The sequence below is a fragment of the Giraffa tippelskirchi genome, chromosome 4, assembly GCF_054371585.1.
Source record: "Giraffa tippelskirchi isolate mGirTip1 chromosome 4, T2T-mGirTip1v1.2.pri, whole genome shotgun sequence".
NCBI classification, from domain to species: domain Eukaryota; kingdom Metazoa; phylum Chordata; class Mammalia; order Artiodactyla; family Giraffidae; genus Giraffa; species Giraffa tippelskirchi.
This window is the reverse complement of record NC_137278.1, coordinates 167214369-167239020: the sequence shown is the minus strand read 5'-3', so window position 1 is coordinate 167239020 and position 24652 is coordinate 167214369. Positions and strand designations below refer to the sequence as shown.

Here is a 24652-nt window from a genome sequence, read left to right as displayed (position 1 = left end):
AACACTCTTAAAAATCAGTGAGAAAAACATCAACTACTAAATAGAAAAACAGTCAAAAGATTAAGAGCAGAGAGTTCACAGGAAAGAAATAAAAATCACTCTTAAAGACATGAAGGGATGTTCAACGCCATTCATAATAAGGTAAATGCAAATTAAAACTTCACTGAGAAAAGTTTAAGCCACATAGGCTTTGAACTAGGAATTGAGCCCTTTAGAAATTGATCCTGCATATATACTCTATGAAGTAGGATGAAGGGTTGTTTCCCCCAAAATAAGTCCACTGGAACCCATTAAGTTGACCTTATTTGATAGAACGGTTTTTAGAGATGTGATTAAATTAAGGATCTTGGGATGAAACCTTGGATTAACTGGGTGGGCCCTAAATCCAATGACAAGTGTCTTTACAGTAGACAGTGAGACATAGAGTGGGAGTCAGGGTGAAGATGGAGGCAGAGACAAGTGGTGCAGCTACAAACCAAGGAATGCCCAGGACTGATGGTAGCCATCAGAAGCTGGGAGAGAAGTGTGGAACAGATCTTCTCTCGGTCTCTGCAAGGAACCAACCCTGTGCATGCATGTGTGCCAAGTTGCTTCAGTCATGTCCAACTCTGCAACCCCATGGATTGTAGCCTGCCAGGCTCCTCTGTCCATGGGATTTTCTAGGCAAGAATACTGCAGTGGGTAGCCATGCCCTCCTCCAGGGGATCTTCCTGACCCAGGGATCGAACCTGAGTCTCTTACGTCTCCTGCATTGTCAGGTGGGTTCTTTACCACTAGCACCACCTGGAAAGCCCAAGGAACCAACCCTGACAGCACCCTGATGTCAGACTTTCAGCCTCCAGAATTGTGAGGCAATATATTTGTTTTTTTTCAGACCACCCAGTTTGTGGTACTTTTTGTTATTGCAGCCCTAGGAAACTAACAAACTGCACCGTATAAAAGCATGTACTGAGAACATTATCCATCACAGCACTGTATAGTAGTGGGACAAGACTGGAAACATCAAGACAACAAATTAAACTCAACACAAAGGCATAATATGCAGGTGTTTAAAAAAGAAGAAAAAAAAACAAACCTCAATATAGGCAGATGTAGAATGCTCTCTGTAACAGTCCCAACAGGAAACAGATGCCCCTCAAAATAGTGGAGTTTACTTATAAGGGACAAGTCATAAAGGCATGGATAGGCATAGGTGGACCCATAAGGGTGACTGCAGCAACCTGGGTTTAGGGCCAGCAGGCTGTCACCCACCTCACACCCAAAGGACAGCGTGGAGGGAGAGAGAGAGAGGCTGCCTGAATGGGAACAGAGCCCCAAGGAGGACGTGGCCAGCCAGAGGTGACCTCACAGGGAGGGAGGCAGAGAGGCAGTTTCCTGACTTCACTCTTCTCCCGCCTTCTGATCTCCCTTCTGACCCCCAACCCCCACACTGGCTGATCTTAGCTGGAAGCCAAAGGTAAATTGAGCCCCATGAGGGGCTCCACACAGTCCACCCTCCCCCGCTGCACCTCACAGGGCAGAAGGTGGCACAGAACACAGCAGGGCCTTCATCTGCAGGGGCACAGAAGCTGTCCAACACAATCTTCAAGACTTGTTCCTTTTAGAAACAAGGTACAAAACAGCATATATAGAGTGTCACTAGAGCCTATTATCCAGAGTGAAGTGAGTGAAAGTTGCTTAGTCATGTCCAACTTTTTTCGACCCCATGGACTGTCCATGGAGTTTTCCAGGCAAGAATACTGGAGTGGGTAGCCTTTTGCTTCTCCAGGGATCTTCCCAACCCAGGGATCAAACCCAGGTCTCCCACGTTGCAGGCGGATTCTTTACCAGCTGAACCACAAGGGAAGCCCATACAGAGTGAAGTAAGTCAGAAAGAGAAAAACAAATATTGTATATGAACGCATATATATGGAATCTAGAAAGATGGTACAGATGAACTTATTCGCAGGGCAGCAAAGGAGACACAGATATAAAGAACTGTTCACAGTGGGGGAGGGAGAGGGTGGGAAGACTTGAGAGATTAGTATTGGAACATATACGGTACCAATCCAATCGTAAAACAGACAGCCAGTGGGAATTTGCTGTGTGATGCAGGGAACCCAGAGCCGGTGCTCTGTGACAACCTAGAGGGATGGGATGGGGAGGGAGGTGGGAGGGAAGTTTAAGAAGGAGAGGACATGGGTAGGTATCCCGGTGGCTGACTCATGTTGATGTACGACAGAAATCATCACTATATTGTAAAGTAATTATCCTCCAATTAAAAATAAAATAAAATTAAAAAAAGAAAAAGTATATGTCATGCACTGGTTACATGTTAATAGCAGATCTGGATGCTCCCCCCCCCAAGAATATGTTTATATTTGATGCTTTGAGGGAGGGGACCTGGGTGTCTGGGGAAAAAGAGTAGAACGGAGATGTTACACTGTGTACCATGTCATACTTTTTGAATTTTTTTAATGTTTTGTATCTTGTTTTATAAGATTTTTTGTTTGACATGGACCATTTTTTTAAAGTCTTTACTGAATTTGTTACAATACTGCTTCTGTTTTATGTTTTTGTTTTCAGGCTGCCCAGCAAGTGAGGTCTTAGCTCCCCCACCAGGGAAGCTCCCACATCCACTGTAGTGGAGAGGGAAGTCCCAACCACTGGATCACAGGAAATTTTTGAAAGATACAAGTGGTTTAAAATATTAAACTTTTTTTACTTATATTTAAAAATATAAATAAAATTTAATGTCTTATACTTTAAAATTTAAAGTCCAATTCTTCTTCATTGACTATGCTAAAGCCTTTGACTGTGTGGAGCCAAACAAACTGGAAAATTTTTTAAAGAGATGTAAATACCAGACCACGTTATCTGCCTCCTGAGAAATCTGTATGCAGGTCAAAAAGCAACAGTTAGAACTGGATATGAAACAAGGGACTGGTTCAAAATTGGGAAAGGAGTATGTCAAGGCTGTATGTTGTCACCCTGCTTATTTAACTTCTATGCAGAGTACATCATGCTAAATGCCAGAATGGATGACTCACAAACTGGAATCAAGATTGCCAGGAGAAATACCAACAATCTCAGATATGCAGATGATACCAGTTTAATGGCAGAAAGCGAAAAGGAACTGAAAATCCTCTTGATGAGAGGGAAAGAGGAGAGTGAAAAAGCTGGCTTACAACTCAACATTCAGAAAACTAACATCATGACCTGTGGTCCCATCACTTCATGGTAAATAGAATAGGAAAAAGTGGAAGCAATGATAGATATTTTTTGGGGGGGGAGTGGCTCTAAAATCACTGCAGATGATGACTGCAGCCATGAAATTAAAAGACTTGCTTCTTGAAAGAAAAACTATGACAAACCTAGACAGTGTGGTAAGAAGCAGAGACATCATTTTACTGACAAATGTCTGTACAGTCAAAGCTGTGATTTTTCCAGTAGTCATGTACAGACGTTAGAGTTGGACCATAAAGAAGGGAGTGCTGAAGAACTGATGCTTTCAAATTGTGGTGCTGGAGGAGACTCTTGAGAGCCCCTTGGACAGCAAGGAGATCAAACCAGTCAATTCTAAAAAAAATCAACCCTGAATATTCATTGGAAAGTCTGATGCGGAAGCTGAAGCTCCAATACTTTGGCCACCTGATGTAAAGAACTGATTCATTGGAAAAGACCCTGATGCTGGGAAAGATTGAAGGTAAAAGGAGAAGGGGGCAGCAGAGGATGAGATTGTTAGATAGCATCCCTGACTCAATGGACATGAACTTGAGCAAACTCCGGGAGATAGTGGAGGACAGGGGAGCCTGGTGTGCTGCAGTCCATTGGGTTGCAAAGAGTGAGATATGACAGCAACTGAACAACAACAACAAAATTAATGATCTTTACAAGGGAGGACCCCAAAGAACGCACAGTTATTTTCCATAACTGAGAAGTGGCCGAGGACCTGCCACACGGGGATAGGAGAAAAAGCGTGCCCACCTGTCAGGTAGTGCCTGCAGCACAGTGGGCATCAGCACTCCGGAGATAGCCTTGTAGAGGATAGAGTCACACACGCCGACGATGTTCACCACCGTGGAGGAGCCCAGCACAGGCAGCATGTGGGGCGGCATTCCTTGCCAAAAGTGCAGAAGGAAACTTTGAACCTGTATCGACCCACAGAGAGGAGAAGAACCATGAGGTTACACAGGGCCCTCCCAGGAGAGCCTGGGGACTTGGCCAAGGCCACTCCAGTCCACAGTGCTCTTCTCTGCTCTGCCTGCAGACGCAGAGGCTGTCTCAGCCTAGGGTGGATTAGGAGCTTTGGAAGGTCCTCCCATCCCAAGTCCTGACCCTGGCCATCTGTGTGCATGCCCCCTGCTGGAGGAGGATCTGGCTGGGCAGCCTGGGGTCTGCTCTGCCCTGGGAGAGAGGAGTAGCTTGTCACCCCATCGTCCCCTTCGTGCTTACTTGGGTCTGCATAAAAAGGTTTAAGAAAGGGAAAGTGGGACATGGCTTCTAAAAAGCTTGGAGCACTAGAACTACTGTTTGAGCCTGTTGGTGCCCTGGGGGCCCCAGGGAGTTCTGGAAAGGAAGAGAACAGTGTTTGAGCTGCTGGTAAAAGGAATATGTCTAGGAGGAAAGGGAGTAGGTGCCACAAACTGAAGTCTCCTGATGCACATGTGCCCCCAAAATTGATAAACTGCAAGGGCCTCTTTTTATCCAGATTCCACCATTTTCTCAAACAGCCTTTGGTGCAGCCTTGGCTGGCTGGTGTTGTTATGGGATGCTAGATGGTGATATCTGGACCGTAAGTTATGACAACACCTCAACCCACAACTCTAAACACTAGCACAGAAGAGAAATCTAGTGGGCATTCAAAATGGAATTATTGTTGTAAATACCAGGATAGCAGGCCCCTACACCTCTATCTTCCAGGGTGTGAGTTGGAGGTCAGTGAGAGAGCAGGGTAGCGGGTGGAGGGGTGTGACAAGACAAAGGAAGTGAAGGGACAGAGTCGAGGATGTTTACTTAGTGCATATAATAACATTTTCAAGGGGCTTCCCTGGTGGCTCAGACAGTAAAGAATCCACCTGCAATGTAAAGACCCAGGTTTGACCCCTGGGTTGGAAAGGTCCCCTGGAGAAGGGATAGGCTACCCACTCTGTGGGCTTCCATGGTGACTCAGTCAGTAAAGAATCTGCCTGCAATGCAACAGACCTGGCTTCGATCACTAGGTTGGGAAGATCCCCTGGAGGAAAGTATGGCAACCCATTACAGTATTCTTGCCTGATGAATCCCCATGAACAGAGGAGCCTGGAGGGCTGCAGTCCATGAGGTCGCAAAGAGACGGACACAAGTGAGCAACTAAGCACAGCACACTATTTCATGTTCCTACCTGGAGAATTCCATGGACAAAGAAGGCTGGAGGGCTACAGTCCATAGGGTCACAAAGAGTCAGACACAACTAACATTGAGGAATGACTCATCTTGAGGTTAGGGAAGAAATAACTGAATTGCTGTGAATTCTTATAAGCTCGACTTTGTTCCTAGACCATGTATCATTCTTTCCTCCACAGATAGTCATTCCTGAACCCAATGCACAGCACTGCCTATATCCCTGGTTCCATAAGTAAATCTTGATCCAAAGCAGGAAGTAATTCAGTACTTGAAGATAACACTTTGGAGGTGGTATAATTATTGGTGTCAGCGTTATGTATTTATTGAGTGCTACTACTATACGTCAGAAACTTAGCACAGTTTCTCTTAGTTGATACTACAGCTGAGGATTGCTGCTCCCATTTTGTAGAAATTGACTTATTTTTCCAAAGCCAGACAGCGAGTCAGGGAATGGATGGATAGAGTGCAAGTCTGCCTATCTTTCCATAAATCAATCTCATGGCTACTTTGCTCTTCTCTTGGTAACTGGACTTCTGTCCCATTCCTGAGACCTATGGCTCTCCTTGGACTGTCACCTGCCTCCCAGCTTTCTGGCCCCAACCAGGGAACCTGCAGATGTCCTTCAAGCCCTTATTAGGAGTGGGGTCTTGCTTTCTTCTTTACAGGTTACCTCTGACCCCAGCCTGGTGACATCAGCTCAGCCTCAGGTGACAGACTGTCCTGATGCCCATGGCCTGGCTGGACTTCTCAGTGTAAACACAGGATGGGAGGCTTGATGGATGAGGAATGGAGAGAAAAGCATGCCCCCTGACTTCCTAGAGGGAAAATTGTTAATTGCCAAAAACATGATCAAGGTGAATGAGATCAGGTTTGTACACTGTAAAACTCAAGTCACAGTTCTGTTAATTCCATGACAGTGAAAATATGGCAAAGTTTTCAACCAGAGTGAAAATTAAAATCAACAAAAACTCAGACGAGTGAAGACTGCCTTTAAGTCCCCACTATCAACTAGAGGGGTAATATCTCTATGCTTCAGTTTCTTTATCAGTGAAATGGAAATTGAACTAGTATTAACTAGATTTTGGTAAAGATTCCTATAAAAGTACTTATTATAGTGGTTGGCACATGGTAAATGCCTAATAAAGGTTAAATTCTATTACTATTACTGTCTTATGGAGGCACAAGAAATCAGTGCAGGCGTGTGTGCCAAGTCACTTCAGTCATGTCTGACTCTTTGAGATCCTATGGACTATAGCCCGCCAGGCTCCCCTGTCCATGGGATTCTCCAGGTAAGAATACTGGAGAGGGTTGCCATGCCCTCCTCCAGGGGATCTTCCCAACCCAGGGATCAAACCCGCATCTCTTATGTCTCCTGCATTGCCAGGTGGGTTTTTTACCACTAGTGCCACCTGGGAAGCCCCAAGAAATCACTGTACTGCCGTAAACACTTGAGATACCCTCGCATAAGTTTCTGAGCATCACCCAGCCAGGATCCGCATGGTGGCTCTGCTCACCCATCAAGGCTCTTGTTGTCACTGGGACACCGGATGGCTATTGGCTGACTCGGGCCTGGAGATGGCCACATCTCTTAGACAAGGTACTCCCCCTCCAGACAACCCTCTGTTGTCCCCAGATCCCATCTCACCCCAGGATATTGGCCTCTGGCCAGGTCCTGGACCTCCCTGCCTGCCCTTCCAACTCTGAATAAGAAGCACTGCCCAGTTGATTCCTAATATTTGGTAGATTCTGAATTTATTTGTCTTTCTAAGTTCTCCTTGCATGTAGCCCTACTCTCTTTTTATGAGTCAGTTTCCAGCAGAAATTCTGGAAAGCATCAGCGACTGTGTACATTAAAACAAATCTGTAGAAGATCACTCGCACGAGCAGCCATCTGTCTTTTTCAAGTCTGTTCAACTGGCACTGAGAGCTGCCGTCAGTTCTGTCACTGGAGCAGCATTTGTAGATGCCATGTTATCCAGTTGCAACCTCTCTTCCTACCCTGCATTTAATGTCTGCCGGACACGACTGCGCAACTGGACAACAATGTCTGACGGGCTGGTTCCTCAAAAGGAGGGAGAACACTGCAAAGCTCAAGGGCTGATACTTGGAAGTTAGGTGTGGAATGAACAGACATGGTGTTGTTATCAGGAAGTGGAGCCAACAGGACATTCTGATAGACTAGATATGAAGAACTGAGGTTTGCAGCTTGAGCAGTTGGGTGTGTGGTAGTGGCTATCTAAGACTCAGGAAAAACAGATTTAGGGTGGAAAGTCAGAGCTCTGATTAGGCCACATTATGTTAGATGGCAAGTCAGTTGAATCTGGAGCTCAGGACTAAATAATTATGTAAGTAAGAGAGTTATCAGCTTTAACAAAATGGAGATGATGTTTACCTATTGGTAGGATGAAATAAGATTATTTACAAAATGCCAGGCATCATGAAGGCATTTAACAAATGGAAACAAAATTGGTGAAATGCAAGCAAAAATGGTGAAAGAATCACAGGTAAATGATTGAAAATGATTATTTAAAACAAGTTTTCTGGATTATCTACTTTAGTCCCTTGAATTCTCAGCCTTTTCCCTCTCTGCTCAATAAAGCATCAGAAGGTGATTTCCTTAAGAATACCTAGGTAAGTTTTCTATTTCTTTTCCATGTCTGTACTTACTTTATTACTGGTATATTGGCATTTTGTGGAAACATATCTGATGATTTCCAGTCATGGGTACTTAATTGCTATAGTGTTAAAAGGAACTTGACAAAACAATAGCTAGCAGCTATTATGCTCTGAGTTTGAAATTAGATACTTTAATCTATACAATTTTCATGTAATTATCACAATTTTACTATGAGGTAGATATAGCTATTACCTCCATTTTACAGCAACAGAAACTGAGGTTCACAGAGGTTAATACCTTTCTCAAGGTCACGGGCTGGTAAGTGGTGGATTTGAGACTCAAACACAGGGCTATCCAATTTTACATCTCTTTGTGCAATGTAGTTTGGAGAAGGCTTTGCAGGAAGTCCCCTACATGCAGACTTGGCTTCTTTGCACTCCCTTGATAATGCTGTAAGTCTGTGGAGGTTTTCCATCCATCCATCATCCATCAGTCTATCTACTCACCCACCCAAGAAATATTTACTGAGAGCATGAGAGTATAGCTGACCTGGATACAGTAGTAAACAAGGTCCCTGCCCTCAAGGGCTTGTGTTCTGGTGGTAGGATACAAACAATGGACAAGGAAGCAAGGTAAGTTAAGACTGTGGTACTAGCATACATTGTGACCTCAATGGATATTAAAGATCTTGAAGATCTGAAACAAACTATATCATCAAAATGTACCAGAGACATCCACCATCTATTTACCGATGACTTTTCTCAGCTGTAGGAGAGAAAGCCATTCTCATCAAAGGTAAAATATCCCCCTTCATTCTTTTTGTGTTTGGGTAGAATGAACCACATTTTCATCAGCCACCTCAAAAACAGCCACCAAATACCCCTGCCAGTGGGGTGGAAAGAATACTGGACCAGCAGTGTTAGGTGACAAAGATCTAACCAACCGTGTGACCTCCCTTAACTTTCTGATTAACATAGCTGATAAAAGCAAGCATTTGTATGACCTTTTACCAGGCATTATTTTATCTCCTCCTTCCAACAATTCTGTGAACTGGATAGGTAGAGATGGTATTTTTTATCTTCATTCCTAGGATGAGGAATCGAGCCACGTCTTGAATCCAAGCCTGAGCTCCGAGTCTGGCCCTTCTCCCACAGGAACACTCAAGCCCTCACAAGGTTTCCGGACCTCTCACCATATATTCTGCATCCTGTGTGTGTTAGTTTCTCAGTCGTATCCAACTCTTTGTGACTCCATGGGCTGTAGCCTTCCAGGTTCCTCTGTCCATGGAATTTTCCAGGCGCCAATACTAGAGTGGGTTGCCATTCCCTTCTCCAGAGTTACTGGTATGCATGACTTTTTTCCCTTTGAGGCTTATCTTATCACCCCATTCCTGGGATCTAGCAATGTATAAGTCATTAGATGCCCAATAAGTGTCGGAATTAAGAAATAGAAGCCAGTGAAGGGAGATGATGAGTAAGTTTTGAGATGTATAAAGCTAGATAAGAATGTTAAGGGAGGACTATCACCAGTTTTGTTGTACTTGTGGCAGAGAGAGACCACTAGATCTCCTCTAGTAAATAAGCTGCTGCCCAGAGAGGAGCCACAATTCCCAGCTCCTCTTACCTCAAGGAGCAGAGGGGAGTGGGGGGAGGGCCATGAGACCAGCTCTTGCCAATGGAATATGGGCAAAAGTGATGCATCATATCTCTGGGCCAACGAGTTCAAGAAGGGAGGATGTCTTCCCTGTAATCCTTTTCCTGGATCCATCAGCTGAACAAAGAGGATGCCAAGACTCTAGGGCAGGGTACAGTCATAAGGTAGGAGGAGCCTGGGTCCCTGAACCATCCCCAGCAACTAGCCATCCAATCAAGGTGTCCACATTGGATTGTGACATGTCTTGTCAAATTGTGTTGAGACTTGGGGCTTGTGTGTTACAGAAGCCAGTGTTGTCTTAACCAATCATGAGTCATGATTTGCCCAGATCTCCGGGTTCTTTGATATGTAAGGCATAGCCAAACCACAATATGAGAGAAAGCAATGAGCTTTCTTTCTTTAAGACAAAAAATTCCACTTAAGTGGTCATAGAAGGAATTTGGGAGATTTAAAAACCAAGTGGATGAAAGTCAAGAAGAGGAATAAGAGTCATACTCTATCAACACATGGCTCCCTCTTCTGGAGCTGTGTCTATGAACCAAGTGACAGCTCACATACGGGGGTACCACTGCTGCAGCAAGCTCCAGAGGGAACAGTACAAGGAGCCGCACAGGTACCAGCAAGTGCTCAACAAGTCTTCACTGCCTTACCTCATCCTGTCCCCTCCATCTCCAACAGCACATGACACCCCCCCCCACTCTAAAAAAGGGAATCTCAGGCATTTTTTCACCAATAACAACAGATTTTTGTAGCCCCTTTGGAGCTTAGGTTGTACTGTTCTCAGTCACTCAGTCTTGTCTGACTCTTTGTGACACTATGGACTGTAGGCCACTAGTCTCCTCTGTCCGTGAGGATTCTCCAGGCAAGAATACTGGAGCGGGTTGCCATGCCCTCCTCTAGGGAATCTTTCCAACCCAGGGATTGGACCCAGGTCTCCTGCATTGTGGGCGGATTCTTTACCTTCTGAGCCACCAGAGAAGCCCAAGAATGTAGCCTATCCCTTCTCCAGGGGAACTTCCCAACCCAGGAATCGAACTGGGGTCTCCTACATTGCAGGCAGATTCTTTACCAGCTGAGCTATCCGGGAAGCCCAGAGTCTAGGTTATCTTCCTTCAGATACAATGTCCACATCTGATCCCAGGTGGTTTTATTTGTTTTTGTTTTTGTCTGAAAGGCATTTTCTTTAAACAGAACAGCCTCAGGTTATGGGGTGAAATGTGTGGTTTCCTGCCATCCTTTTGGAAGGTTCTTTTGGATGGCATTTTAGACAAGAATATTTTATTGTCTCTTTGTTTATATAACCAGTGCTTCTATCCTCTCATTTCTCCTCTCCGTTCTTTAACTATAATATTTTAAAATCAAAATTAAATCCTTACACTGTTTGTATTCAAAGATGGCCCTACGGGCAGTGTTAGAGTGACATGGGGACCAGAACTTGAGAACGGAGAGTAATCAGCTCCAAGTGCACCAAAGCAGATGAGTCTCAGGAAAGGTTAAACCCGAAATATAGACTAGCTTTCCTTTAGTTTTTATGAATGTATAATTCTGGCATAACGATTGACAAAACTGGGTTCCCAGTAGGCCAACTGGGCAGGATGTAGTTCACTCATTAGAACAAGGAAAAAGCCATGCCAGCTACTGCCCACACAGAAAATCTGTAAAATGGGGGCAATTATAGTGCTTGCTTCCTGGGATCACTGAGGATTCAGAGAGCTAATGTACATCAGGGGCTTCTAGAGACCTGGAAACTAGTCAAAGCTAGTGTTATTGTAATATAATATTTTAATGCAGAGTATTCACAGCCTAACACTTATTGACCTACCTCATCAAAGTTGGCTCTTATTACAGTGTCCAGTATTCTCTGACAGTGTGTTCTGTACATCATAATAAAGGTAGAAACCTGTGGGGGTGGGGAAGGATCAACAATAAAAGCATACATTAATACACATTATCGCTGCCCTTGGAATTTCAAGTCATTTATTCTCTGTTGAGGGGATGAAATTTGCCTAACTCCTATGCATTCTGTAAGGTCCCAATGAAACTCATTTTCCTTAGGTGGGGCCCTCTGACTCTCAGCTCCCTTCTCTGTGCTCCATAGCACCTGAATGTTTCTCAGAGCACTCAACCTGTTGTACAGAAAGCACAGGTTTCTCTCTTTGCCCCATGTCTACCCCCTGAAATTGTGGATTTGGGAAAAATACTAATAAAAATAGAATATTATTCATGCTTGTATATCAAGCATTTAGTGCAGTGTCTGGCACATTGTAGATAGAGTTCAGTAAGGCCTACTGGATTAAATTCTCATCAGCTGAGATATCGAAAAGTTAACATCCAGCCCATATCTATAAGAAGAAGTGCTTTTGCCAAAATCACAAAAAAGACATTTGGAAATTCTCTGGAATCTGCTTAGCAAAAAAATCGCATCTTTAGCTTCACTTTCCCAAGAATTTTAAAGCGATGGTACAGGAAGTTTGCTGAGGAAAAAAAGCAAATTTGAGAAAAATAAGGATTTATTTATTCTTTTTGTTTGAGAACATAGATATACATTTCATACAAACTTAGTTTGATTGTACAAGCATCTGTCTCCCTGGCTTGACTGTAAGCTTCCTGACAGCAGGAATCAAGTCTCATTCATCATTGCATTCCAGTGTGATATGTAGAGACTCAACACCTACTGGTACCCTGGGCTGCATCAAGATAGATGCATTATACTGTATAGCATAGGGAACTCTACTTAATGCTTCTATGATGACCTAAACAGGAAGGAAATCAAAAAACAACAGGGGATATATGTATACATATAACTGATTCACTTCAGAAACACATTATAAAGCAACTATACTTCCATAAAAAAAAAAAAAAGATAGATCGCTTAGGAAGGGGTCACCCAGGAGAGAGTCTCCAAATTCGTGTTTCCAAATTCGTGTTTCCAATTATTTCTCCTCAATACCATGGCCCAAACTATCTGAATCACTACCACCTTTAAAATCTTCTTTGTGGGAGTGTGATGTCACCACATTCTCTGCAGCACATGGGAAAATAAACTTTATCCTATGAAAAAGCTATGCAGAGGAAGGGGCCCTCCCCTTGTGAAATGAGACCAGTGCAGCATTGTAGATGGGTAGGTAGGTAGACAAGTTGGATAGGGAGAGAGGTAAACATTTAATTTTAGAATAAGATTGGGTTTGCAGGACAGTTAATGAAGGTAGTTCAGGCAGGTTCTGTATACCTCACACCTCACTACCTCTACTGTTAACATCTTGCTTTGGGATGCTACCTTTGTCACAACTAATGGACCAACTTGATTCAGATTTCTATCCTTATACTTTTAAACTCACTATTTTGCAATAAAAGTGTGTATGAGTATGGTGTATGTGGGTGTGGTGTGTGTGAGTGTGTGTGAATGTGGTGTGTGTGTGTGGTGTGTGTGAGTGTTGTGTGGTGGGTGTGAGTGTTGTGTGTGTGAATGTGGTGTGTGTGGTGCATGTGAGTGTGGTGTATGTGTGCAGTGTATGTGAGTGTGGTGTGTGTGTGGTGTGTGTGAATGTGGTGTGTGTAAGTGCGGTGTGTACAGGTGTAGTGTGTGTGAGTGTGGTGTGTGTGAGTGTGGTGTGTGTGAGTGGGGTGTGTGAGTGGGATGTGTGTGAGTGTGGTATGTGTCTTTGTGGTGTGTGTGTGTGGTGTGTGTGTGTGGTGTGTGTGAATGTGGTGTGTGTATGGTGCGAGTGTGGTGTTTGTGTGCAGTGTATGTGAGTGTGGTGTGTATGTGGTGTGTGTGTGTGGTGTGTGTGAGTGTGGTGTGTATAGGTGTGGTGTGTGTGAGTGTGGTGTGTGTGAGTGTGGTGTGTTTGTGAGAGAGAGAGAGAAACCACCCACTCCGGCAGTCCTGCAGGCGTGCTCACCTTCTCCTCTGGCAGACTGGCCGGTAGATTTAGATCTTTGACATTCGGAAATTCTGGCAGCAATGTTCCAAGTTTGGACCGGGGTGAATACGCCACCGTCTGCTTGCTCACTTCTTTCTTGCCTGTCTCACTCACCCAGGCGGCTCCTTTCTTGGAATACATCACATCATAATATTGGGAGCTTTCCTTCACCGCAATGCCGTAGTAATGGTACCTGGGCCGTAAAGAAAGAGAGAGAGAGAAACCCACATATACCCTTATCAGCTGGGGGATCCTGAGCCACTGGAGCCCAAGGCCAACGATGGCTTGGACCCATCCTCCCTGAACTAAAAGAGTTAACTCCCCTGTCAGGCTCAACATCTTAGAAATCTAGAATTAAAACAAAGTTCCATGTTGCCAGCCGTCAATCAGACAGGTAAAAATAACCAGAATTGCCTCCTACAGATAATGTTAAGTCAAATACTTTGCAAAGCAGAAAGTGGGATGAAAAAATTTCCATTTGTACTTAATCTCTTGTATCTAGCCAAGCGTGATTCCAGAGGCACAGCATCTGAATGTCCCCTCTGCAAAGACCCAAGAAGAAGAGGGTGTTCATGGCTGCCATCTGTACCAACAACAAAAATTCATTTGGCCTATGTTTTTCTTAATCAATAAATAGCAGTCTTAAACAACTGTATCTAAAAAGATAATAAACTCAGTATTTCAGTTGACACTGAATGGAAAAAAAAGACCAGAACCTTTTATTAACTCAGGAAGAGTTTAATAATAGTAATGTTTTCAATTAAGACTAATGAGGGATGGAGGCTGCATTTTGCTTGGATTTTAGCAACGATCTATCAAGCACTTGTGGTTGTGCTATGCACTTTGGCAAATGCTTTCCCTACATTTATTTGTAAAATAATGCTATGAAGTGGAGATTATTATAACCTTTCTACAGACGAGAAATGGAGACAAGAAAGCTTAAATAATTTGCTCAAGGTCATACAGTGGTTTAGGGGAGGAAGTGGGTCGGTCTGACCACAGAGACCCTGTGCTGCACTAAGAAAACACACTGCTACAAACTTTGATGTTTGTCAGAGCCTCTTATGGAACATAATAAAAATACAGATTCTAAGGCCCCTTCCCAGAACAGGGGATAGGGCCCTGGAATCAGCACTGAGACTAACCACAGGTAATTTTCATGCCCATCCCTCTGGGATCCACAAGCCTGCTGGGTGTGGCCCTGCAGGACTTCCTGGCTCCCTGAGACTGTCATTATCTACTATTTCTAACACAGCCGCTAACAAGGTGCTAAGTGCTTTACACACATTACCTGATTTCATCTCACAAAGCCCCTGGGAGGCTGGAACTGATTAATATCCCCGTATTACAGACTAGGAAACTAAGACCCAGAGAATTTAAGTAAGATATCCAAGATCATCTAGTGAGTAAGCAGTAGAGGCAGGATTTGAACCTCTAAAGGTGCTTTTCAGCCCTAAGCCAGTAATTCTCAAGCTTTACTAATGATAAGAATCACCTACAAAACATATTAAAATACAGACTCCCAGGTCCCGCCCCCAAAGTTTCTCATTTAGCAGGTCCAAGGTCGATTTGTGCAAACACATGGCAATATTAATGTAATTCTGGACCTCGATTTCAGAAATGCTGTATAATGTGTTAACTACTCTTTTCTACTGGTGGAGATTCGGTGGTGATAGCCAGGAAATAACTCAAAGGAGAAAACACTCTGAGTTCTGGGAGAGACTTCCTGGGGAGGGGAGAGCTGAGCACAGGTAACCTTCCCTCCCCCAATTTCCCCTCCACTCCAGATACCATTCTGTGATACTTCTGCTTAGTGGGCATTGCGACTCTATCTGAATGCCTCCTGGGATGAAGAACTCGGACCCTCCAAAGGCAGCCCAGTTCATTTTAGGTCAGTATAGTGATCAGAAAGTTCTTCCTTATGTTGAGCTGATTTCTATCTTCTGTGCCTTCTACTTGCCAACTGTCATAACTGCCTTTCCACCTGGAAGGCACGCCTTTGGTGGGTGGGGTGGGGGAGTTCCGTTTGCTCTGGGAGCCCTTCCAGGTGGGAAGGTAGTTATGACATGCCTCCCTAACTTTACAAAGTCTGCCCTTATTCTTTCTTAAGCTCAAGATGGTAATAATGTATTAAGATCAGACCACTTCTTGATTTTTCAGAGTATACTGCTAGAATTGCCAACTGCAGTGAAGCTAGTGACAATAGTGCTCTGGTCACTTCTCAAGTTTTTATTTCAGGCCTGTAAGTTTTTCATTTCAGGTCAACACACTCTCCACCAGCACACCACCCCCCACCCATTTAGTCTGTCAAGGTAAATTTGCTGAGGACTGTCACTATAAAGGGCTTCCCTGGTGTCTCAGTGGTAAAGAATCTGCCACAATGCAGGAGCCACAGGAGACTCAGGTTCGATCCCTGGGTTGGGAAGATACCCTGAAGGAGGGCATGGCAACCTACTCAGTATTCTTCCCTAGGGAATCCCACGGACAGAAGAGCCTGGTGGGTTACAGTCTACAGGGTTGCAAAGAGTCAGACATGACTGTCTCCATAAGGCCAAGTGGCATGTTGGAGACTAGAGCTTCTTATTACCTTTCAGTTGGTTGAAGGTGTGACCAACCTTGGAGGATCCCTATTGAGAGGATACATTGAAACTGAATTTTTAAAGAAGATATTGCCCATTTGCCAACCTCTAGGTCAAAGAAAAAGAAAACAAAAAACAAAAGCAGGCTCTTACATGTAGACAGAATGAAACTTTCTCCAAGTTTATGTAGGATGGGAAAACTTTCTCTTCTATCTTTACTATTTTTATTGCCTATTTTTACCATGTATCTATCATTACTATCTACTTATACTTTTTTATCTCAGAAATGGGCAGCAATGTATTGGAGCCAGTGACGTTAAAAAGACCATGGGCTGGAGAAAAAAATAATTCCTTTCCATTCATTCAATAGCCTTCCAACCATCCACTTATCTGTGGATTGAATTGCCCTTGTGTGCCAACCACGTGCTCACCAGCAAACAAGAAAGAAAGAATCTGGGTTTTCTACTCCATACTCTTACCAGGGCTGAAAACTCATTTTAAACAAATACTTGAATTCTTCAGTATGAATGAAATTTGTTCTTCAGAGGAGTCACCCTGAAAAATTATTAGAAATTTATTCCAAAATACCCTTTGCTCAAAGTTTTTCTCTTTGAGAATTGCCCCCAGAACTTCTGAGCCACATTAAAAAAAATTAGTCTCATTTGATTTTCAGACCTTTACTAAAAAGGGTTTCCCCAGTTTGATCATCTACTTTCCACATTCTTTATCCAACGTGGCTCCAAAGTTAAACCTACCCTTGGAGGGTAGGAATGTGCTGCCCAGGGATGGCCAGGGGCTGGGATGAGGGGGACAGTATTGGATACGCTGCTTCTGAAGCACTTTAAGTGACAAGTCTTACAAGTCCTGTAGGTGGTTGTTGTGTTTTAATAAAAAGTTTCATTATTTTATAAGTCAGTATGTGTTGATCCGCTATCCAACATGGTCAAAATGTTTAGAAATGCTGCATAATATGGCACTCCCTAGTGGAGTCACCAGGTATAATTAGCATAATAAAGGTTCTGACAAGTCCTGCATAAAGGAACCTGTTTAGTTCAGAGTTTACCAAACTTTCATGGTCAACAGACCTTCTTCACGGAACACCTAGTCACTTTCAACGTATTTTGAAACACCCTTTGAAATGAGTCTTTATAAATCTATATTTTCGTGAAGTCCCGGGCAGGATAGGCAGAGATTCCCTTCCCATTGACTCTCACTTGGAAGACAGACGTCTGCACAGCCTTCTCACTCCTCGGGTCACCTCCTCAGTAAGGCCTTCCTAGGCTACCCTTTCTAGACCAGGCCACCCTTTTGTTATTCCCTAGGGTAACCCTCTTCACAATCTGATGATATTTTTGTGTGTGTGTGTCTTTCCCTGGAGAATATTTGCTCCATCCAGGAGTGCAGGGACCTGTCTGCTCATGTGTCCCCAGCACTTAGCACCATTATCTGACAGCAGAAAATGAGAAGCAAACATGGGGGGGTTGGTTGACAGAATGGGTGACTGGGAAGCAGGATGCCTGGGTACCACAGCATCTTTTGGCCCATCTCCCTTGCAGGGATTGGTATGTGTTGCTTCTCTGACTGACTGGATTCTGTGAGAGTACAGAGTTTGCTGGTCAAAACAATCCAAGTAACCCGGAAACTGGTCAAAAGACCACAAAGTTCTCCTTTTAGAAGATGCTCAAGACTACTTCACATAAACACCTACAGGCAGGGTGGCATCAAGTCGGATTCCTTAAAACAGCTGGTCTTTGGACAGCATCTCTGTTAGGGCTCCTGGGAGAGGGGGCCACTCCCACCAGGCACAGACTTCTCCCCAGACTGAGCTCAGGATGAGAGGCGCAAAGTCTGGGTCTTTGGAGGCCCATGGACGCGCGCTCTGCAGGTGGAAAGGCCGTCGGTGCTTACTTTGACTGTCCGCGGGTCCCGAGTCTCCTGGTGGTTAACTGAGGAAACTGCTGTCTTATGATCTGCAAGTCAACACAAGAATCAGTTACCCATTGGAACACAGTGACAGGGTTTACAAACGGCAATCTAAAGAACAGAGAAAAACGTGGATCCTGGCCTAGAGGAAAACGTGGACCCTGGGTTGCAATGAGGGAGTCTGACAGGCCCCTTGAGAAGACCACAGGTATCAGGGGGGTCAGGAAGAGACCACCTGAGTGATGCTGGGGCTCTGGATCCTGAGAGGGTCTCACTTGGCCGCTCTGGGTTCCTTTCCTGCTCACAACGTAGGCAGTGTACACATTGACCCTGAGCCTGTCTCTCCCCTGTTTACAGCCCTCCAGCGATGGCTTCCAATGCACCTGGAACCAACCCCCCACCTCAGCCTCTGTAACTTGTGCTTACCTCCTGGCCTTCCTCTCCTCTGACTCTCACCCTGACTCACTGGATCCCACCCACGCTGGCTTTCTTTTTTTTTTTTTCTTATTTCTGAAACATGGCAGGCTTTCTCCCCACTGGGGGCCCTAGTACTGCAGTTCCTTCTGTCTGGAATACAATTTCACCCAGTTCAGTTCAGTCACTTAGTCATGTCTGACTCTGTGATCCCATGAACTGCAGCACGGCAGGCTTCCCTGTCCATCACCAACTCCAGAAGCTTACTCCAACTCATGTCCATCAAGTCGGTGATGCCATCCAACCATCTCATCTTCTGTTGTCCCCTTCTCCTCTCACCTTCAATCTTTCCCAGCAACAGGATCTTTTCAAATGAGTCAGTTCTTCGTATCAGGTGGTCAAAGTATTGGAGTTTCAGCTTCAACATCGGTCCTTCCAATGAATATTCAGGACTGATTTCCTTTAGGATGGACTGGTTGGATCTCCTTGCAGTCCAAGGGACTCTCAAGAGTCTTCTCCAACACCACAGTTCAAAAGCATCAATTCTTCGGCACTCAGCTTTCTTTATAGTTCAACTCTCACATCCATACATGACTACTGGAAAAACCATAGCTTTGACTAGATGGACCTTTGTGGGCAAAGTAATGTCTCTGCTTTTTAATATGCTGTCTAGGTTGATCATAGCTTTTCTTCCAAGGAGCAAGCATCTTTTAATTTCATGGCTGCAGTCACCATCTGCAGTGATTTTGGACCCCAAGAAAATAAAGTCTCTCACTGTTTCCATTGTTTCCCCATCTATTTGCCATGAAGTGATGGGACCAGATGCCATGATCTTAGTTTTCTGAATGTTGAGTTTTAAGCCAACTTTTTCACTCTCCTCTTCCACTTTCATCAAGAGGCTCTTTAGTTCTTCTTCACTTTCTGCCATAAGGGTGGTGCCATATGTGTATCTGAGGTTATTGATATTTCTCCCAGCAATCTTGATTCTAGCTTGTGCCTTCAGATTCCCCATTTCTTGAGATTCTTCTTGCCTTGAGTACCCCATTTTACCCAGATCCTCACAGTATCAGCTCCTTCTCCTACAACATTCGGGCCTCTGGACAGGGTCCTTCTGCCTAGATGTCTTCTCTGCCCAGCAGGTGCAGAGTAACACAAGCAGACACCTCCCACACCCATCACGAGACCCTGCTTTCCTCTTTTCTCTCACTTTGAACTCTCTGAAGTTATCTTGAGCTCTTATTCTCTGAGTACTTATCTTACATCTCCTTCCACTTGAGCACAAGCTCCATGAGAGCAGGCACCTGGCCCAGGCCACAGGCGAAGAGAGCTCAATCTGTGTTTGTTGAATGAAGGCATGAAGCCCAACTCTGGGGGTCTGGAGAATCTCCTTTGCTCATTTGCCTAGTGAACAATGCAAATTGCTGCCGCCCAGGACAACTACACGGATTTGCCAGAAATCTATGAGGAGGGGTCATCTGCCAAGGTGAAAACAAAACCAATACGCATTTTTCTTGGTGTTTAGAGCAATGACATTTGTGAACAGGCAGGATGGCGGAGGGGTTCTGAGCAAAGGCTTGTGAACAGGCAGGATGGTGGAGGGGTTCTGAGCAAAGGCTTTGGAGCTAGATTACCTGGATTAGATCAGAGCTCAGCCATTTGTTATCTGGGGCCCTCCAGCAAGTTATTTAACGTTCAAATAACTCAGTTTCCTCATCTGTAAAATGGGAATGATAATAACCCCTACCTCAGAAAATCTTTGTGAAAATTTAAAACATAAACATGTACATAATTTGCAACAGTGCCTGGCACTTAGTAAGTGGTCAATAAACGTTACCCATTATTACCAGTGATTACCTTGATGACTCATTCATTCTGTTTCATTTCCAGGGACTTTTAAGTCTAGCCACATTCTTCCAGCTCCCTTCCTGGCTGGCTCAGCAGTAAAGAATCTGCCTGCAATGCAGGAGGCCCAGGTTCCATCCCTGGGTCAGGAAGATCTCCTGGAGAAGGGAATGGTAACCCACTCCAGTATTCTTGCTTGAAAGTGAAAGTGTTAGTTGCTCAGTAGTGCCTGACTCTTTGTGAACCCATGGACTGCAACCTGCCAGGCTCCTCTGTTCATAGAATTCTCTTGGCATGAATACTGGAATTCTTGCTTGGAAAATTCCAAAGAGTCGGACAGGATTGAGCGACTAACACTTTCATTTTCCCTTCTAATACAGCATCAAGCAGGCAAGTGTGGTCAGAGAGAGCAAGTCTACACACTGTCCTTCATGAGAGATGCTGTTGCTGGTTTTCACTAGCAAGGCATGAGCTATGAGCATCTTTTCATTCATCTCTGTTGGTCCACTCACACCCTCTTCCATCTACATTGATTCTCTCATTGATTGATGTGCTCATTCATTCCACAAACATTTACTGTGGTCCTATGTGAACCTGGACTCACTATCTAATCTCTCTGTGCCTTAGTTTCCTCCTCCAACATCTGAGGACTCAGGGTCTCCTGTAGTTCTCCCCTCATCAGAGGGATAGATGTTGGTGGCCTCAACTGAATTGGCATCAGCAGGGTGGAAAGAAGTGGAGAAATTAGGGAGAAATTGAAAATCTGGAATAGACAGCATGAAGGTTGATTATTTCTGTATATCAGGAAGCTGCTAACTGTCTCCAGGGTAGAGAATGGATGGCACAGCATTTCTTTATTTGAAAAGGGATGAAAAAAGCTGAAATCCTCACAAGGATAGTTAGAGAATCTAATAAGATAACATCATGATACCACTTTTGGAAGTAAGAAAAAGGGCTTCTAAGATGTTATCTTGTAGTGATGATACAGAACAAAGCCATGCAGTAATTCTCCAAATTCTTTAAGGGTGTCACTTTTGAGACAATGCATCCCTGGTTTCTTTAATCTCAGCTCCTGTAAGCCAAGGATGTGAGCTTCTCACTTTATCTACATCCCTCTCAAATTGTTGTGACCCATACATCCCCAAAATAGGAAAACCCTGATTCAAAAAGATACATGCACTTCAATGTTCATAGTAGCACTATTTACATTAGCACAGACATGGAAACAACACAAGTTCCCATCCACAGATGATTGACACAGATGATTGATTTAAGAAGATACAGTGTACATACAATGGAATATTAGTCATAAAAAAGAATGAAATACTGCCATTTGCAACAACATGGATGGACTTAGAGATTATTGTACTAAATGAAGTGAATCAAAGACAAATATTATACAATATCATATGATATTACCTATAGGTGGAAATATAAAAACAGTACAAATGAACTTATTTACATTACAGAAACTAAGATTGAAAACAAATGTATGGTTATGGAATGGGGAGGCATAAATCAGGAATATGGGATTAACAGATGCACAGTATCATACATAAAACAGATAAATAGCAAGGATTTACTGTATAACACAAGAAACTTTATTTAATATCTTGTAATAAACTATAACGGTGAACTGCGGTGTTGGAGAAGTTGGAGTTGTATGTGGTGTTGGAGAAGTTGGAGAAGTGTGGTGTTGGAGAAGACTTGAGAGTCCCTTGGACTGCAGGGAGATCCACCCAGTCAGTCCTAGAGGAAATCAGTCCTGAATATTGATTGGAAGGACTGATGCTGAAGCTCCAATACTTTGACCACCTGATGCAAAGAAGTGACTCATTGGAAAAGACCCTGATGCTGGGAAAGATTGAAGGCAGGAGAGAAGGGGATGACAGAGGATGAGATGGTTGAGGATGAGTCAGCATCACTGACTTAATGGACATGAGTTTGAGCAAGCTTCGGCAACTGGTGATGGACAGGGAAGCCTGGCATGCTGCAGTCAATGGGGTCACAAAGAGTCGGACACAACTGAGTGACTGAACTGAAATGAACTGAATAAACTATAATGGAAAATAATCTGAAAGTACATATTATATATATATATATACACACACGTATATATACACATATCTGAATCACTGTACTGTACACCTGATACTAACACAATATTGTAAATCAACTATATTTGTTGTTGTTGTTTAGTCGCCAAGTCAAGTCCGACTCCTTGTGATCCCATGGACTGTAGCACGCCAGGCTTCTCCCTCCCTCACCATTTCCCCCAGTTTGCCCAACTATATCTCAATTTTTAAAAATTGTTGCCACCCAAGGACATGTAGCACTAAGCATGGGGTTTGACCCAGGGGGTCAGTGACAGGGCTGTCTAACACTTTGTTTGTCATGAAGCCTAAGACCACACCAAGGTTTAGTAGCCTCATCCTCTTGGGTCACTTATATTAACTCTGGCCAAGGATGCCCTCCAGACCTTCACCACATGGCTGGTTTCAGAGCCAAGATGTGAAGCAGCTGTTCCTAGGGTACAATCCTGAACAGCTATAGACATGCCAGCAGAGATGGAGAGAAAAGTATAGGAAGTATAAAAACAGATCCACATGTTCTTCACATTAAAAGTTAAAAGTAGGCTATGATCTGGGTTCTGAGTTTTCTATCTACTCAAGCAAAGAAAGTAGATACAGTCAAGTTAGTCCAGTATCCATAAGATGTTGTTGTTTAGTAGCTACAGGTTCGACTCTTTTTTGATTTCATGGGCTATAGTCTGCCAGGCTCCTCTGTCAGAGATTTTTTTTTTTTTTCAGTCTGGGAAATTTTTCTATGCAATGGGCACAACAGTAAGGGCCATGTTTAATGCTCTCATATTAGCAGACATTTTGAAAACAATGATAATGAGTCCTGTCAAGGATGTGGGAAAACTGAAAAGCCCATAGATTGCTGATGACATTGTTTATTAGTAAAAGCCTTCTGGGAAGCATTTTTACCAATAAATATCAAATGCCACAAAATATTCATACTTTTTATTCTACTAATTCCAAAGAAAAAACCTAAAATAAGGAAAGGCTCTGTGCAGGGCTACTAATGAGACTGAAAAACTGGAAACAATGGAAATGTACAACAACAGGGAACTGGCTAAATAAATGATTGCCTATCCACCCAATAGAACACTATGGTAACAAAATCTATGCTATGACACAGAAAATGCTTATGACATAATGTTAACTGAAACAGTAGGCATCAAAATTTATGCTAGGGTTGTAATTAATTTTTGTACAAATATAGGAATGAAAACATAAAAATGGATATTTGTTAGGGTAGCATGATGGTGAGGAGAACAGAAGATTTTTGTATAATGTGTTGTGTACAAAATCAACTCTTTTTTGGAAATATAAAAGGATTTTATTCCTAGAAATATTCTTAATTGACAAGGAAGTTCAAGATATTCTTGAAGGAAGCATAAAAAATCTATAAGAATGTTATACTGGTTGTTTTTCTTTTTAAAAAATAGATCACTCCCTGCAGACAATATGTAGATTTTTTTTTTTTTTTTTTACTGATAGGTTTGATTCTTACTTGATTTAAGAGAATGGGCAGAGGTGTGAAATCTTTTTAAATGTTTGTCTAAATGGTGTGTAACATAACGTCCACAAAGCAAACAGCAGTGCCTGGCCCTTGGCCCCTAGACTCTGGTCCAGAGACATGCCTGGAGGCACAGGGAAATGAGGACAGGCCTTCAGGAGGCCATGTTCTTGTCCTGCCTTTGTGAGGCAAGAAAACATAACCAGCGTGTATGTGATTTTTTGCATTAGGTTCTTAAGGAACTATCAAGTCATGGAATAGGAACTGTAAATTCACAATCAATTCAACTTATGATTTCCTCCATAGCCAATGGGTTTTATTTACTCCGTTTGAAATATGTGTAGATATTGAAGGCTTCCCTGGTGGCTCGTGCTTCCCTGGTAGCTCAGCTGGTGAAGAATCTGCCTGCACTGCATGAAACCTGGGTTCAATCCCTGGGTTGGGAAGATCCCCTGGAAAAGGGAAAGGCTACCCACTCTAGTATTCTGGCTTGGAAAATTCCACGGACTATACAGTCCATGGGGTTGCAAAGATTCAGACACGACTGAGTGACTTTCACTTTCACTTTTCCCTGGTGGCTCAGTGGTAAAGAATCTACCTGTCAACATAGGAAATGCAGGTTCGAACCCTGGGTCGGGAAGATCCCCTGGAGAAGGGAATGGCAACCCACTCCAGTATTCTTGCCTGGGAAGTCCCATGAACAGAGGAGTCTGGTGGGCTACAGTCAATGGGGTTGCAAAAGAGTCAGACAT

At 43.6% G+C, this 24652-nt stretch overlaps 1 protein-coding gene across 25 annotated transcripts in view; it reads right to left on the bottom strand.

The window, feature by feature from the left end:
- The window catches only part of RFX4 (regulatory factor X4), a 169526-nt gene that overhangs the window by 56951 nt on the left and 87923 nt on the right, over window positions 1–24652 (bottom strand). For 18 of the 25 annotated variants that reach the window (XM_081591311.1, XM_081591304.1, XM_081591306.1 and 15 more), the window contains exons 5-8: window positions 18045–18106; window positions 13537–13750; window positions 11457–11534; window positions 3967–4130 (exon numbers count right to left, since the gene is read on the bottom strand). In XM_081591311.1, coding sequence (XP_081447437.1) covers window positions 3967–4130; window positions 11457–11534; window positions 13537–13750; window positions 18045–18106 — 518 coding nt within the window. Of the gene's footprint in view, window positions 1–3966; window positions 4131–11456; window positions 11535–13536; window positions 13751–15348; window positions 15505–16615; window positions 16692–18044; window positions 18107–24652 lie in introns of those variants that run through there. The other 7 variants (XM_081591310.1, XM_081591315.1, XM_081591316.1 and 4 more) reach the window with 2 other exon arrangements.